Here is a 14,053-nt window from a genome sequence, read left to right on the forward strand (position 1 = left end):
TATTTCCCATGCTCTTCTATCACTCCCCTAAATATCAGAAGAACCTCAACAGTCACCTGTGGGCCTCAAACTGACCTCTGAGAGTCTGTAGTCTCCACCCAGACCTTCTTCATATTCATTGTTGGACTTTGCCCGCATCAGTGTCACATTCCCATGATACTTGAACTCTGGTATGTACTTGTCAGCAGCCTTCAGTTTATGGTAAAAGGAAACAGCAGCAAAGCTGAGTGCTTCACGATTGATGTTTGTATGAACTCGAGCTATCAGGTCTGCAGCAGCATTTGCACGAGCCTCCAGATCTTTTAGGGGCAGAAGAACCTCCAGCAGCTGCAAGAGAAACATTTTTTTCCCCCCATTAGTCTCAGTATCTGGGAGACCACTGCCATTAAACAAACAAAAAAACCCAAACCAAATCCCTCTTGTGCAACATGGAGAGATGTATTAAAACAAACAAACCTCCCCGCAAAACCCCTCCAAAACCTCATTACCTTATTGTACTCAATGCCTGTGAACTGCTGGACAAAGGCACACATTGCTTCAGACTCCAATGCAGCCTCACTTCCCTCTGACAGCTTGGCTCTGTAGCTCTGGAAAAGAGAATAAAACGCAAACCTATGAGGGGTATGCCTTATCTTGCACATTAGATAAAGCCAATCACAGAACAAAGGGCTTTGAACTAGGAAAAAGGGAACCAGAGAGGGAAAAACAAGCAAACAAAAAAGAAAAAGGCAGACTAAAGCTTGAGGTGGGGAAGGAATATCACTTGAGGACAGATCAGAAAACAATTCCACAGATGGCCATTGCCAAGAGCCTAGTATTCTCTACCAAGTACAATGGAAATGGAAAGGGAGGTTTAAGCAAGGTTGCCTGGCATCCCAACACAAGGATCTTGCCTTGCAGGCTCCAGGTTCTTCCAATAGACAGCTATTTGTGTCCTAGTCCTTGCCAGTTCATGAACCCCCACCTGCTTCCATCCTTCAGTCACCCCTAAGCATCCACTGTCTAGAGCTGCTTCCCAACTCCACAGTCAAGCAAAGTCTGTCAGCTTTTCAGGTGACTCACATCTAGAATAGCAAGCTCCCAGAAGATGAGCCCTGATGACACAAGATGGCCCCCAGACAGAAGGTTTTCTTTGTGTTGCTTACCTGAGTGTATGCTGCCACAAAGGAATGAGACCCATCAAAGAGGAACAGACTGTTGAGTGCATGGGAGCCTTTCTGCTGTGCTTGCAGTTGGGAGCACATTTCAAAGGCTACACAGGCACCAAAAGAATACCCAGCGATGCGGTAGGGTCCTTCAGGTTGGATCTGCTTCATGCAGCTAATGTAGTAGGTTGCCAGGCTCTGTATGCTGTCCACTGGAGCAGCTGGAATATAGAATCAGGTCAGAAACATTTCCATAAGCTCAGAAACAATCCTGTTGGAAACATCCAGGTTATTTTGAAGGGAAGTTTCCAAATTACAGTTAGCAATGTACATTTTGGACAGGGAATAATACTGTTTCTGCTTTCCAGAGACAGCTGAACAGCATGCCTTACTTTTCTCTTGCATATTTATCTGTGGGCAGGGACTCAACGCAACATCCAATTATTCCATTTCCCCATCCATGAACTCTTCAATCCAGCCTAGTATGTCTCTTGGTAGCTGGGGATGTCTGACACGATCCCAGGCAGACTACAGGTACCAAGTTTGAGAGTTCAGAAACAAAGCTCTCTCTCTAAAGCAACTAAACCCCAGCATTTTCACTGTTTACAAACTCAAGATGCTGAAGAACTGAGATACCTTTTGTGCACTGGAACCCGTAGCAGGGTACACGAAGTTTGGAGGCCAGAGTGCAGAAGACTCCAACGGAGCCTTCGATGGGGTGAACGAGGAAGAGAGGACGCTCTGAGCTCTGAACATCATTGAGACGAGTCACTGTTGGTGCTTCTGGGTTCACCAATAAGTTGTTCAAATCTAGTTTTGGAGGTTCACCTGCCTTCATCATTTGGGATGGCTTCATCTCTGAAAAGAAGTGCACCAGACAAGCACAATTAGCTTCAGGATCATTCTTGGTCACATGGCTGTAAGTCCTAAAAGGGAACCTCAGGACTGCTCTGGACTAGCCCACTGGCTCTCTAAATCATCAGGGTAAAGATAGAGATCTTCCTGTTGTCAGCTGCTCTGCAGCAACTGCATGTGTTTTTAGCTTACAACAAGCATGACACTGCACTCTTTATTCCTCAGGTAGAAGGTCCTAAATTACAATCTGCACACTGCTGAGTAAGACAGATCATGTGGGCAGGTAGTAGCCAGGCAAGAAAGCACCCTACCTGCTCTTTCTTACACCCTGCCCCTAGAACTGATAGGCCTGAGCCAGCCATCAGGGCCCTTCAGTGACACATCTGCCACTTAAAAGCTGTTCAGCTATAACCTCATTTCATGATCTTGTTTCATAACGCCACAGAAGATTGCAACACTAGTTACAATCTCAGCTGGTAGCAACCCTCTTCCCAGCACATTACCTTCTGCTTTCCCAGTCTTGGAGGAAAGTTCTCGCAGTTTGTTGATTGTAAGCAGCCGAATTTCCCTCATGGTCATAACGATGTCATAGTCTCTCTCCAGTGTCTGCCGCACCTCCACACCCATCAAAGAATCCAAGCCCAAGTCTGCCAAGGAGCTGTCAGCATTCAGACTGCCCACATCACGGACACCTGAGAAAAAACAGCACAGAGTCTTCTCAGATTCCTTCTTTCATCTAAAACTGGAACAAACTGCAGCTGAAGGTTATCACCTTTCAGGATCACCTAGAGCAGCACCACTGCCTTCCAAAAAGCACTGAGATAGTCGATGCTGCCCAGCAGGGCCTGTCTGAGAGCACTTACCCAGGATGTGTGCCACAGCTTCTACAAGATTCCGCTGACTGCCTCCTTCAGATTTCACAGAGACCTTCTCTGCTAGGACAAAACTGGACATGACAGGGTGAGGTTGATTCAGGAAGGTATCCAGCACCTCCAAGCACGAGCTGATTTGCTGGGGAATGGTTCCTCCAACGACAATCTCTTTGTTTCCCATTGTCTTCAGAAGGATACCCACATCACCAATGGCTCCCCACTGGATTGCCAGGCCTGGAGGAGAAATCAAAATTAACATATTAGGCAACCAACCAAAGTACTTGACAGCAACAAAAGGGAATCAATAACCAGGTGGGGAAAAGGCCTGCATTTCCTTTGTATTGCTGAATGGTCAGTGCTCATTTACACAAAAATGACCCAAGGTTAACAGCTAGGAAAGGAAGCAGCCTTTGACATTCCTTATGGTTCCAGACAAGTGCTTAAGTTCCTGGTGAACTGTTCTCTGGGTGTTTGGTGAGATAAGATTCTTGTGCACAATACAGAGAGACAACTTACCTGGGAGTCCATCATGTTGTCGCTGCTCACAGATACGTTCCATGGTAGAATTGGCAAAGCCGTAATTACTTTGCCCAGCATTTCCTCTTCCACAGCTTACAGAGGAGAACACAACAAAATAGTCCAGGTCTGGACACTTCTTACGAGTCACCCTTGGAGCAGAGCAGGAGAGAGAAACCCAATCAAAAAACCCTGCTAACTGCATGTTACCATGGGAGGCTAGTGCAAGACTGAAGTGACCACAGAGCAGTTCATCTTCAACCCTTCTACCGACACTTACCAATCCAAATGAAGGGTGCCTGAATACTTGGGCTTGTTGACCTCTGAGAATAATTCTGGGGTCTGATTTTCAATCATGCCATCTCTAAGGACCTAAAGGGGGACAAATAGTTTGAGATATGAGAGGATTTCACTACACAAGGTGGATTTGTAACCTTACAGCACAGACATATCCTGAATGTCCTGAAATAATGACAACAAAAGGCTTTTGGCAAATCTGTTTCTTTTTCAGTACTGCCTCTGCAGCCTTCAACTGTGAAATTCCATATGGTATCACTCCTGTCCCAAGGAGTCTTAGGCAACTTTTTGTCTTATCCCAGAACTGAGTTTGCTGGTCAAATACTGCTGCTTCCCAGGTCAAGGGGCCAGACCTGTAAGGCTTTAATCACTATGTAAGGCCAAAGCAAAGTGTTCTTTGAAATAGCAAACTAAAACTATAAACCCCTATGGCCCTCAGTGAAAAAGCCACATGAAGAACTGCTGTCTCTTACAAGCTCTAAGCACTTCTGTCACTTACCACAGCCAAATTAAAGATGCCTCCAACTGGGCCAAGTTTCAAAGCTTCTTCTATCAATCGCTGTGTTCCTTCTAGTGTTCCAATATCACTGGTAGACACCAAGACTTGCACTCCCAGTGCCTTCCACTCTCTCACACATTTAGCCTGGTAGCCTGCAAAACAATGTAAGGTGAACAGTGCCTGGCATGAAGCATCCAAACCATGAGGCTTTGGTTAATCTCTTCCTGATGTTTTTCTGACTAGGTAGAGACTGACAGCTAAACAGTTCCTCATTCAGCTACAAGAGTAGTGGGTAGTTCAAATTTCAGAAGTATTCCAAGTAGATCAGAGTGAAGAAAGGGAGGGAGGTGGGGGGAAAAAAGCGATAAAGTACACCAGTGAAGGTAAATCAGCTTCACAAGAATTTGGGTACTGGGACAGGAAAGAGTGGATAGACAGAGTAAGGCAACAGATTATAGTAGCACAGCCAGAACTTGAGAAGTATTTATGTACAAGCGGTGCAATTGTGAACTTGCTAATAAAAAGAAGAAATGTGTAGAGACAGAGCAATTCTGTTCTGACTGAATTTGTATGAGGAAACACTGAAGACTACCACTGATAAGGAAGCTCAATGCTGTGACTGTAATCAAACTAGTGCCTTAAAATGGAGCAAAAATGCATACTGATGTTACTAGCCAGTAGGACAAATCTTTACAGATTAACTACCTGAAGAAGCAAGAGCACATGTACAACATGCGTAACTCAAAGGACAGAGAGTATCTTTAGCAAGGAGTTTATAGGCCTTTCCTTGTGGCAGGGGACCCACTATATTACAGGAACTGAACAAGTCAGTGATATAGACAAGCAGGATACAGACCTTGTAGAGGGAGTAAAAGTGAAAAAAATCCTGAGTAAGGAGGAAAATGGGTTGGTAGAGCTGGTAAGCATTTAAAAAAAGGAAAGATGTAGTTGGCAAAGAGGTCAAGTTAAAAGATACTTTCTCCCTTGGAATAAAGAGGGACAACAGACTGAATAGAAAACAGAGAGGAGAAAAAAAACCCAGATTAAGATATTATTAGCTGATAAGATACTTGGGAATGGAAACTATAAACCTGAGGTCTGTTCAAAGACAGTCATGTTCCCTGTTCATGTTTGCTTACCAGTTCGTATGCCAGAACGGGATGTCAGTATAAGCTTCTGTGCTCCTCTCTCAACTAGCCACTGTGCCAGCTCAAGCCCAAATCCTCCTAGGCCCCCTGTGATGATGTAAGACTTGGTAGGGGGACAGCAGGTCCGGGAGATGGCAGGGATTTTAACTGGTTCAGGTGTTCCTAAAGCACGTTGTTTTTCTTCATCTTGGACCTTTAACCCCCCCAAAGGAAAACAAAGGAAAGAAAAGACATCATTAAGATCAGGTACACCATTGTGCATTTCTTATCTTTCCAGGCCATGCTCCTCCAGTCAATAGGAGTGAGCACTGTAGAATCAGTGACAGTTAATTCATTACAATGTCAGCATTAAGAACAATAACCCCCTTGCTGCCCTAGTTACACAACTTCAACTTGTACTGGATCAAAGCAATCAATAGTCACCTCCAGAGGAGGACAGATGCATCAGAGAAGGCCATTATCTCATTACCTTAATCATAACTTTGCCAATATGTTTTCCTTGTGCCATGAACCTGAAGGCAGCTTCCACCTCTTCTTTGTCGAAGACTGTACGCTTCAGGGGCTTTACTACACCATCTCTTATGCCTTTTGTCAACAGCTCTGATACCAATGCCCAGTCCTGGCTTCCATCCTCAAAGACTGCATCCAGTAGTATGCCATGAAATGACACATTCTTGAGGAAGAGAGCCATCCCTAGAAGAGAGCAACTTGATTAGGATTTGATGCTGCTGACATCTGAAAACATTTTGTCCTCTGCTTCAGAAACATTTCTTTGTAGGTCAGTAGTATAAAACTGAAGAGTAAAGTAGTCATTAGTTGCTAGAATTCTGCATTTTTCACACTTATCCTCACATATACTCTCTAAATGTATTAATTAGGTTGTTCTCTTACAAGCAGACCAGGTAAACTAAAGTTCCACTCACAAAAATTGTGTGTCAAGAGGATGAGCTATAACCTGGCCAGCCTGGTATTAAAAAGGACACTTTATGTATAGTGATAGCTGAGTGACTCCTCTAGAGTCACAGAGGAGCTAGAATCTCATGTACCTCCTGCCCATCTCCACAGGAAACTCTTGCTCATAGGAAGTTTTCCATGATGCTAAGATCTTGTGAGATTTAATCAGAATAAGGAAGGAGACTGTCAACACTTGCTATATGCAACCATTCTACAACAGGAGAACATTCTTCTTGTTTTCCACTAACACATCCCATTATAACACTCAAATTTGTTTTCTCATCCAAGACCAATCAGGTAAATCTTGCCCCTGTGCCATCAAAATCCAGGAGATGCTGCTGACTTTCTTGATGGACAAGCCACCTTGCAGAGAGGTCTGGATAGACTGGAACATTGAGCAATCAATGACATGAAGTTTAGCAAGAACAAATGCCAGTTAGACTAGATGATCATTGCAGGTCCCTTCAACTGGAACTATCATACAATGGCACAGATATTTTTGAAACAAAGTAAGCTTCTCCTAAGATCAGGTTCTCTGAGTTACCTGAAAAATTCCAGTTACTTTCACTCTACAAGTGACCAAGTTCACCCATAAGACAGAGCAAAACTGAAGCTTGCATAGCTATCAACTTCATTTGCCGAGTTTGACAGTGCACTCATCTATTACAAATGGCTGTGGTACATTCACAAAAATATCTAACTCAAGTCCAAGAGATCTATGAAATCTGCAAACTAACAGGCACAGAGGTAAACAGTGCCACGTGAAATGAATGCTGCTTCTTACTGCCTTCTTATCCAAACACTGTGGGCAACATGTCCCCTTTACTGACTTGAAGGAAGATATTGATTTAAGAAGATCCTTATTTTGCATGTTTCATGCAGGCTTGCAGAACAATGCTGAGTGTCATGCTTTTCAACAAATACCTTCTTGGGGAAGAGCACAAACTGCTCGGGATAAAAACGAAACAAGTATTCCAGCTAAAAGATTTGCTACATTTGAAGACCGGTTTGTGTCAAGAGAACAAACAAATTGTGCTGTCATGCTTAAACCTAATGAGATGCATTTCCTGATGCTCCATCTTACCAAGCTGACTGTTCTTTGACAGATCAAATTTGCCTATTTCCAAGAAGCGGCCATGTCGAGCAAGACAACGCAAACTGGCTTGGAGCTTCTCTTCTGCCAAGGAATTCAACACAATGTCGACACCTGCAATGAAAGGAGAAGCAAAGATTTAACAAACTCATTCTTGCTGACAGCCTAACCCTGTTTTTCAGTGAGTCCTTCTGTCTTTAACAAGTGTAACTGCTTAATATGGCATAGATTACAAAAGAAGGGGAAAAAAGTACTCCTCGAGCTTACCTTTTCCATTGGTAACTCGCAGCACGTGTTCCTCAAAGGCAGTGCTTCTGGAGCTGGCAAAGCTACTGGCATTCAACTGTGGGAATCTTGCTTGGAGATACTCACGTTTCTCAGTGGAGCCTGGAAGCAGGAGACAAGTTGAATGATGACAGTGCTCTTATGTTACTTTTTTGGTTTTTTTTAAAGATGAAACATCCCATTTTGACCTGCACATTTTTCCCCAAGCACTGTAAATATGAGCAGCCAACAAGCACTTGTTTCACAGCTCTCAGGTTCTCCAAGTGTCAAACCATAGGACAAAGGGTGTCTAGGACAAGGAGGAATGGAATTAAGCTTGAGGAAGGCAGAGTTAGACAGGATATTAGGGAGAAATTCTTCACAGTGAGGGTGGTAAGACACTGGAACAGGTTGCCCAGGGAGGTTGTGGATGCTCTCTCCCTGGAGGTGTTCAAGGCCAGGCTGGATGAGGCCTTGAGCAACCTGGGCTAGTGGAAGGTGTCCATGCCAATGCCAGGGGGGTTGGAACTAGATGATCTATGATTCTATGAATCTACATGTTACTGTTAATTTACAGGACAAAGCAAGGACCTGAAACATATCAAGCCTTTCAATGGATAATCATTCTTTGATCAATTTACTCAATTTAAAATGAAGGAGTCTTGATTTGCTTTCATACTTTTGATTAGCTAGTGCACAGAAGCAGATAAGTTTGTCTGTGCTGTGGAATTTTCAAGCACATAGTAACTGTATTTACTCTGTATCCTGATCTCAGTTAAGAAACCAGATCAAAGTTACAGGAGCATACTGAGGGAAGAGTACACACACAAATAGCTACTTTTTATATATAAACTCACGTATGCACACATTTCCTCTATTTGTTATGTCTATATACTATGTATTTATTTTTTTTCCCCTAGAACATTAGACTGAGTACTCACCTACAGTAGTAAAGACACGGCAGCCCATGCTCAGGGCAATGGCAATGGCTGCTTGGCCCACACCTCCTGAGCCAGAGTGAACAAGGATGCTCTCACCCTTCCTCATACCACCTCGAACCACCAAAGCATAATAAGCAGTGGCATAAACCACAGGCACTGTGGCTGCTTCTTCCAGAGTCCTAAGAAGTAAAGTGAAAGAGAGATGATGTCTTCAGCCTGGGAAAAGACAACTACATTCTCCTGATTAAATTTATTTTCCTGCAACGGAAAGGTTAAACTGCTGAGGTAAAACCAAAAAACTACAAATGGTTCTCAGTCACACAACAGACTGCCACAGCTGTCACACAGTGCCAAGAGTTTCATCCCTCTAGGACATTTCAGTAACTAATGAGTAACACAACCAACACAGAAATCCCAGTGTCTGCTGAAAGACACAGAGCTGAGAGCCCAGGGAAGGAGATGAGAACCTTGTGCTAGCCACTGTACAAAAATCAGTGTTCAGCTCCTGCAGTGAATCTAAGCCAAATCCTATAGCTGCTCAGGGGACTCTAACTCTGTTGTCATTTCCCAGAGGGGACTATGGTCTGACCAGACCTGTCACCAGCCTCAGGCAGGAAGGCAAATCTTAACCACATAGACAAGCCAGAAAACAGAAGTTGACCTACCAGTTTTTAGGCACCTCCCACAGAAACCTCTTGTGGCAGTCTACTACTGTAGCCAGCCCCTTTGCTGGCAGCAGTCCCATCACCCTCCTTCCAGACAGGTCCCGTCCTGAGAACTCCATGCCCAGCATGCACTGCTGCAAAACCCAGTCACCTGAAAGAACATTAACATCTTTTACAAAAGGAATTTGTCTTCCAAAATCCCTTGGTCAACAGTTTACTATAACAGTAGTCCCTGAAATTCAGTATCTCAAAGGAAAAAACAAAACAAAGTGGTGTGGTTTATCTACAGTTTTCACAGTTCCTAAGTCACTAGAGTTAAACTCTCCCTCCAAGAGCAGTACAAAAGGACTCTGTCTCATTAAATCTTACTCTTTACCCTTGATGGTATTGCTTTAGTTTCCAGTTTTCATCTGAGAAATTTCATGGGAACCTCTTGTTTCAGAGGCAATTTTGCTCCTCTTTGAGGAATGATACATAAACTAGGATGATGACAGCAAAAATATCCTACAAGACCTTAATTTCTGCAAACATCCATTTTAGGCAGAGACTAATCTCAGTCACAAAGGGACATTCAGCCCTGGTCACATCACCCATAAGACTCTTCAAACACATTTCTCACATGTTTTACCCCCTTTGCTTTAAAACTATTTAATAGGTATTACATTTATTCTTAAATCACTACAAGGCAAGACATTATTACCTTGTATTTTTTTGTCCCTAAAAGCAAAGCATGTCCAGTGGCATGGCAGCAGGAAACTTTAAACATTCTCACTTTTGCAGTTACCTTACCCATCTTGGGAACCTCCATCAGGTTGCTTACCTCACACTTGGTATCTATGCAATGAGGCTAGTGCTGATTTCTTACAGCAAAGTTTATTAATTTTGCCATATGACAAACAAAACTACATCTGGGAGGGGGTTTTGGTGCCCAGTCCTGCAGCAGGGCTATAGCTTTCCAAAGGATGCTTCCTTGCTCAGCAAAAACAGATACCTGCTTCAGTCAGTGCTTAACTAGCACTGAGGAGATTATGCAAAGAAACTGTAAACCAGTAACACAAATACTTTTTCCCCTGGCATAATTTTAACTCACCAGGGATAGCATCAGGAGGAAGCTTTCCTGTGGCCAGCATAATGTCACGGAAGTTGAGAGATGAGTAATAGACTTTGCAGAGTTGAACGTCAGCAGTGGACTGGAAGTGTCGCAGCGGGGAGGCAATCCAGCGGAGAGATGAGAGATCTCCACGAGTCAGCACATTTACATAGGCATATTCTGTCAGCTCCTGAGGTTGTGCTGCAGAAGAAGGAAGCTTAAGAACCTTGCACACCTTAGCACAGGCACACACTTTCCAGGAGTAGATTTCTTGTGTAACTGCAATCTCCTCCTCCATTTGCTGTCCAGAAAACCTTTTCTTACCCCTGCACTGTCATCCGTACCCTAAACAGCTGATCCCTCCCCACCTGGCACCAGAGCATGCCACTGCTCACTATGAATTATCCATTAAAAAATAATAACAAAAAATAATTGCAAAAGCAATAGCTACACATTTTGTATTCAAAGCCCATTCAGACTCATGGCCCTGCAAATGATCCTCAGACCTCAAAGGAGTTACCTTGCTGCAATGGGAGATGCCTGAAGGAGCCCCACTTTCCATCACGGTATACATTCATCACCAAGTCCTCCTGAACAATCTGCTGCATCTCTTGGGAAGAAGGACTCAGGGGTGGCACAGCTGAGGAAGGGTTCAAGTTGGAAACGAACACACACCTAGAAACCAAGAGTTGACATTATTGTTTGATTTCCTACAGGCCTGAAAAGAAGCTTACACAAAAATATCTCTAACTGTGACTCCAGGGCATGCTTACAGACCTGATTCTGTGGCCTTCTGCTTCAAGGCGGAGGCAGTTCACCATTCCCAAAATTCCTGAGTTCCCACAATTGGTGGCAGTCAGCCACACAGGCTGCTCCAAGGGGTCAGCCAAGACCTCCTACAAGACAAACCCCAAATTGTTTTACTAGGAACCACAGAAAGGAAATAGGCTTCCTACCCTAAGGCAGAGATTAGTAACTTCTATTTGAAAGCCATGGAACAAGCACACACTTCTAACACTGCTAAATATCTCCTGTGGAAGCGATAACAATTTTGAAATTCAGATATCCCAGACACCAATTCTCACCTTCAAGGATTCAACCCATTTAAAATTGGTCTCATCTACTGGCAGAAAAATGGGGGTTTTGGCAGGGGCCCGCCGGCGACACAGGAAAATAACTGAGCCGAAGAACGACTTCTTCATGGCAACCAGGTTCAGCGAGGCATTTTTGAACAAGGTCTCCCACTGTGCCTGTCAAATCAGGTAAAACAACAATTACCAGGCAAATCAGAAGTCAGTTAATACAAGTCACATCTATACTTTATGTTTAGTCTCCTCAATGATGGCTTCATTAGGAACAAGAGGCACTGTCCACCTCTTTCCTGCTTTTGCTTGAAATCTTGGCATCTATTCTGTATTGTCTCAGTACAAATATATATTTGATTATCCTACAGTGTTTTATCCATGTCTAGACTGTTCCTTCTTCCCTAAAAGATCTTAGGAAGCAGTAGTACAAATATCTCCAAGAGCTGGTTAGGGAACTAGTCTTAGCACACTACCAGGTGTGCAAAAACCAGAGCAGTGACCATGCTGTCAAATCCCAGAGGGTATTTGAACATGTCTGGAAGTAATTACAGCAGTAAGGCAGACTTCCACAGAAAGTAACAGAAGGGGAAACATCAAGCTTAGACATAACCAGTCTGTGTCACTATAAGCCCAGTCCAAAATAAAAAGTGGGACAGAGGAAACATGGGAAAGCAAATCACCAAAATCCTTCAGCTGCCTGAGGCAGGGAGCAGCAGCCAACCAGTATCAAGGGAGAAGCACCTACACACAAACTATGTTGAAACAGCACTTCAGAAACACAAGAGAATGAAAGTCCATATATGGCATATCCAGAAACACTGAGGCTCTATTTGAATGAAATAAAGCCATTTGCATGACTGCAGACTCTTACAAAAGCACCCATTTGCCTTTCACATGCCTGGCACAAAACAGGGGAAGGACTTTACAGCATGATCCCTTATATCAAGGACTAGGGACAGTGTCCCTGCCTAGAAAACTTTTAAGATCTGTAGTGGTCCTGCCCATTCTTGCCTGGGTTGCATCATGTTCTTCAGAGAAGGTGCATTCAACTCACAACTAATCTTATCCAAGGGATTTGTTAATACCAGACTACTGACACTTATGGCAGATGTGGGTTTTAAGTTACCAGCTTCAGTAGCACCTTACACTTTTTTTTACCTCCCTCTTTACTGGGTAAGATGCAAAGCCAAAGAACCAACCCTTTCTTTTCAAATCTCCTTGAAAAAAATAACTTTGCAGGAAGCAAAGGGCTAGAATCAATGCCACTGCAAAACTCGAAATCCAATTACCACACTCCAGAAGTACAAAGAAAAAGAGTTAAATTATTAAAAGAACTACTGTTTTCTTATTCTAAAAGAGCTGAGAGGCTACAGCCCCTCAAATCAGAAAGAATGCCTATGCTCTGTAGAAGGGCAGCTTCCCATTACTGCTTGAGCTAGCAGCTGCCAAGAGAAGGCAATGTCCCAGTTCCCACCCTTACTCTAGCCACTCTGTCCTCTCTCGTGCCAGCACTGGCATTAGTTCATCTGCATGATATACTGGTTTGCAGATAGAAAGCAGGCACCTTGCCTTCCCCAGTCTTATTTCCCTCTATCACATTATGGCATGGGGAAGAAAGGAAGGAAAGGGAGAAAAAGAGAACAGTACAAGAGAAAAGCCTTCCTTCCTGGGAGCACTTCAGTGTTAGAACTTAACTAGTTTGTAAAATCTCACTTCCAGCAGTGACATCTAAAGTAAGAGAGATATTCTGATACTGAAGCATTTAGGATGCTATGGTGATAAAACTGTACCCTACCTAGCACCACAGCACATCATTCCAGTTTGAAAGGAATTGTCCTGTTCAGTGTTTTCATGCAGGTTATATGGATGCACCAATGACAGTAATAATTTAAAGAAAGGCTTTTCTAACTGAACTCAATTTTCTCTCCCACCCTAGTATGTGGAAATTCCCAACTCTTCTCTTCTGGAGTCATGTTTATTATATATTCCCACAGAGGGTTCCAATGGAAAGTGATGTACATGATATCTACTCAACATTTGTAACAGCATCTGCAAGAAGCAGACTCCAGACCACCCACTGAGAAAGTACTGGTACTTGAAGCTTACCTCACTCAGGAAGAACTGTTTCTGCTGTAGATCTGGACTTGTAAGGAAACTGACAATTTCTCCAAGAGTTTCTCCTTTAAGCAGGGTGTGTACTAGAAGAAAGCCTCCCTCTTTCACTGCGGCTGCCAAATTAGGGACAATTTCCTTGGTGTTCCCTACAACACTTGTTGAGTAGTTGTATACCACCAGGTCAGCATTGGTCAGATTTCCAGAGGGGGGGCTAGCTGGATCCCACTGGCTAAAGGAAATTCCAGCATCTTGTATCTCTGTTTCAGAAAGAGCTTTCTGGCTGGTGTCAGTGGCAATGTATTCCATCTGCAACACGGGCTGAGCATTCAGAATGTTTGTGACATGAGGGAACAGATGTCCATTTCCTGCAAGAGCCTGTGAGAAGAGGAAGGAAAAGGGCAAACCAAGTTGAAACATGAATGGTACCCAGAATTGTAAGTGGAACAACTGGAGTATGGGATTAGTTTACTGGAAGGCCTATAAACACCAGCTATGATCCCATCCCAGGCTTCCA

At 43.6% G+C, this 14,053-nt stretch overlaps 1 protein-coding gene across 1 annotated transcript in view; it reads right to left on the reverse strand.

Annotated features, from left to right (window-relative positions):
• FASN (fatty acid synthase) overlaps positions 1-14,053 on the reverse strand; it is a 42,277-nt gene that overhangs the window by 3,979 nt on the left and 24,245 nt on the right. Inside the window, exons 23-42 of the mRNA XM_068151374.1 lie at positions 13,531-13,914; positions 11,425-11,589; positions 11,117-11,235; positions 10,860-11,014; positions 10,340-10,540; positions 9,250-9,400; positions 8,585-8,763; positions 7,647-7,766; positions 7,371-7,493; positions 5,802-6,025; positions 5,324-5,525; positions 4,185-4,336; positions 3,669-3,760; positions 3,389-3,540; positions 2,864-3,106; positions 2,504-2,692; positions 1,782-2,003; positions 1,146-1,366; positions 489-587; positions 76-327 (exon numbers count right to left, since the gene is read on the reverse strand). Coding sequence (XP_068007475.1) covers positions 76-327; positions 489-587; positions 1,146-1,366; positions 1,782-2,003; positions 2,504-2,692; positions 2,864-3,106; positions 3,389-3,540; positions 3,669-3,760; positions 4,185-4,336; positions 5,324-5,525; positions 5,802-6,025; positions 7,371-7,493; positions 7,647-7,766; positions 8,585-8,763; positions 9,250-9,400; positions 10,340-10,540; positions 10,860-11,014; positions 11,117-11,235; positions 11,425-11,589; positions 13,531-13,914 — 3,645 coding nt within the window. The remainder of the gene's footprint in view (positions 1-75; positions 328-488; positions 588-1,145; positions 1,367-1,781; positions 2,004-2,503; positions 2,693-2,863; positions 3,107-3,388; positions 3,541-3,668; positions 3,761-4,184; positions 4,337-5,323; positions 5,526-5,801; positions 6,026-7,370; positions 7,494-7,646; positions 7,767-8,584; positions 8,764-9,249; positions 9,401-10,339; positions 10,541-10,859; positions 11,015-11,116; positions 11,236-11,424; positions 11,590-13,530; positions 13,915-14,053) is intronic.

The sequence above is a fragment of the Melanerpes formicivorus genome, unplaced genomic scaffold, assembly GCF_026170545.1.
Source record: "Melanerpes formicivorus ecotype bairdi unplaced genomic scaffold, bMelFor1.0.p_v2 SCAF_21, whole genome shotgun sequence".
Taxonomy (NCBI): domain Eukaryota; kingdom Metazoa; phylum Chordata; class Aves; order Piciformes; family Picidae; genus Melanerpes; species Melanerpes formicivorus.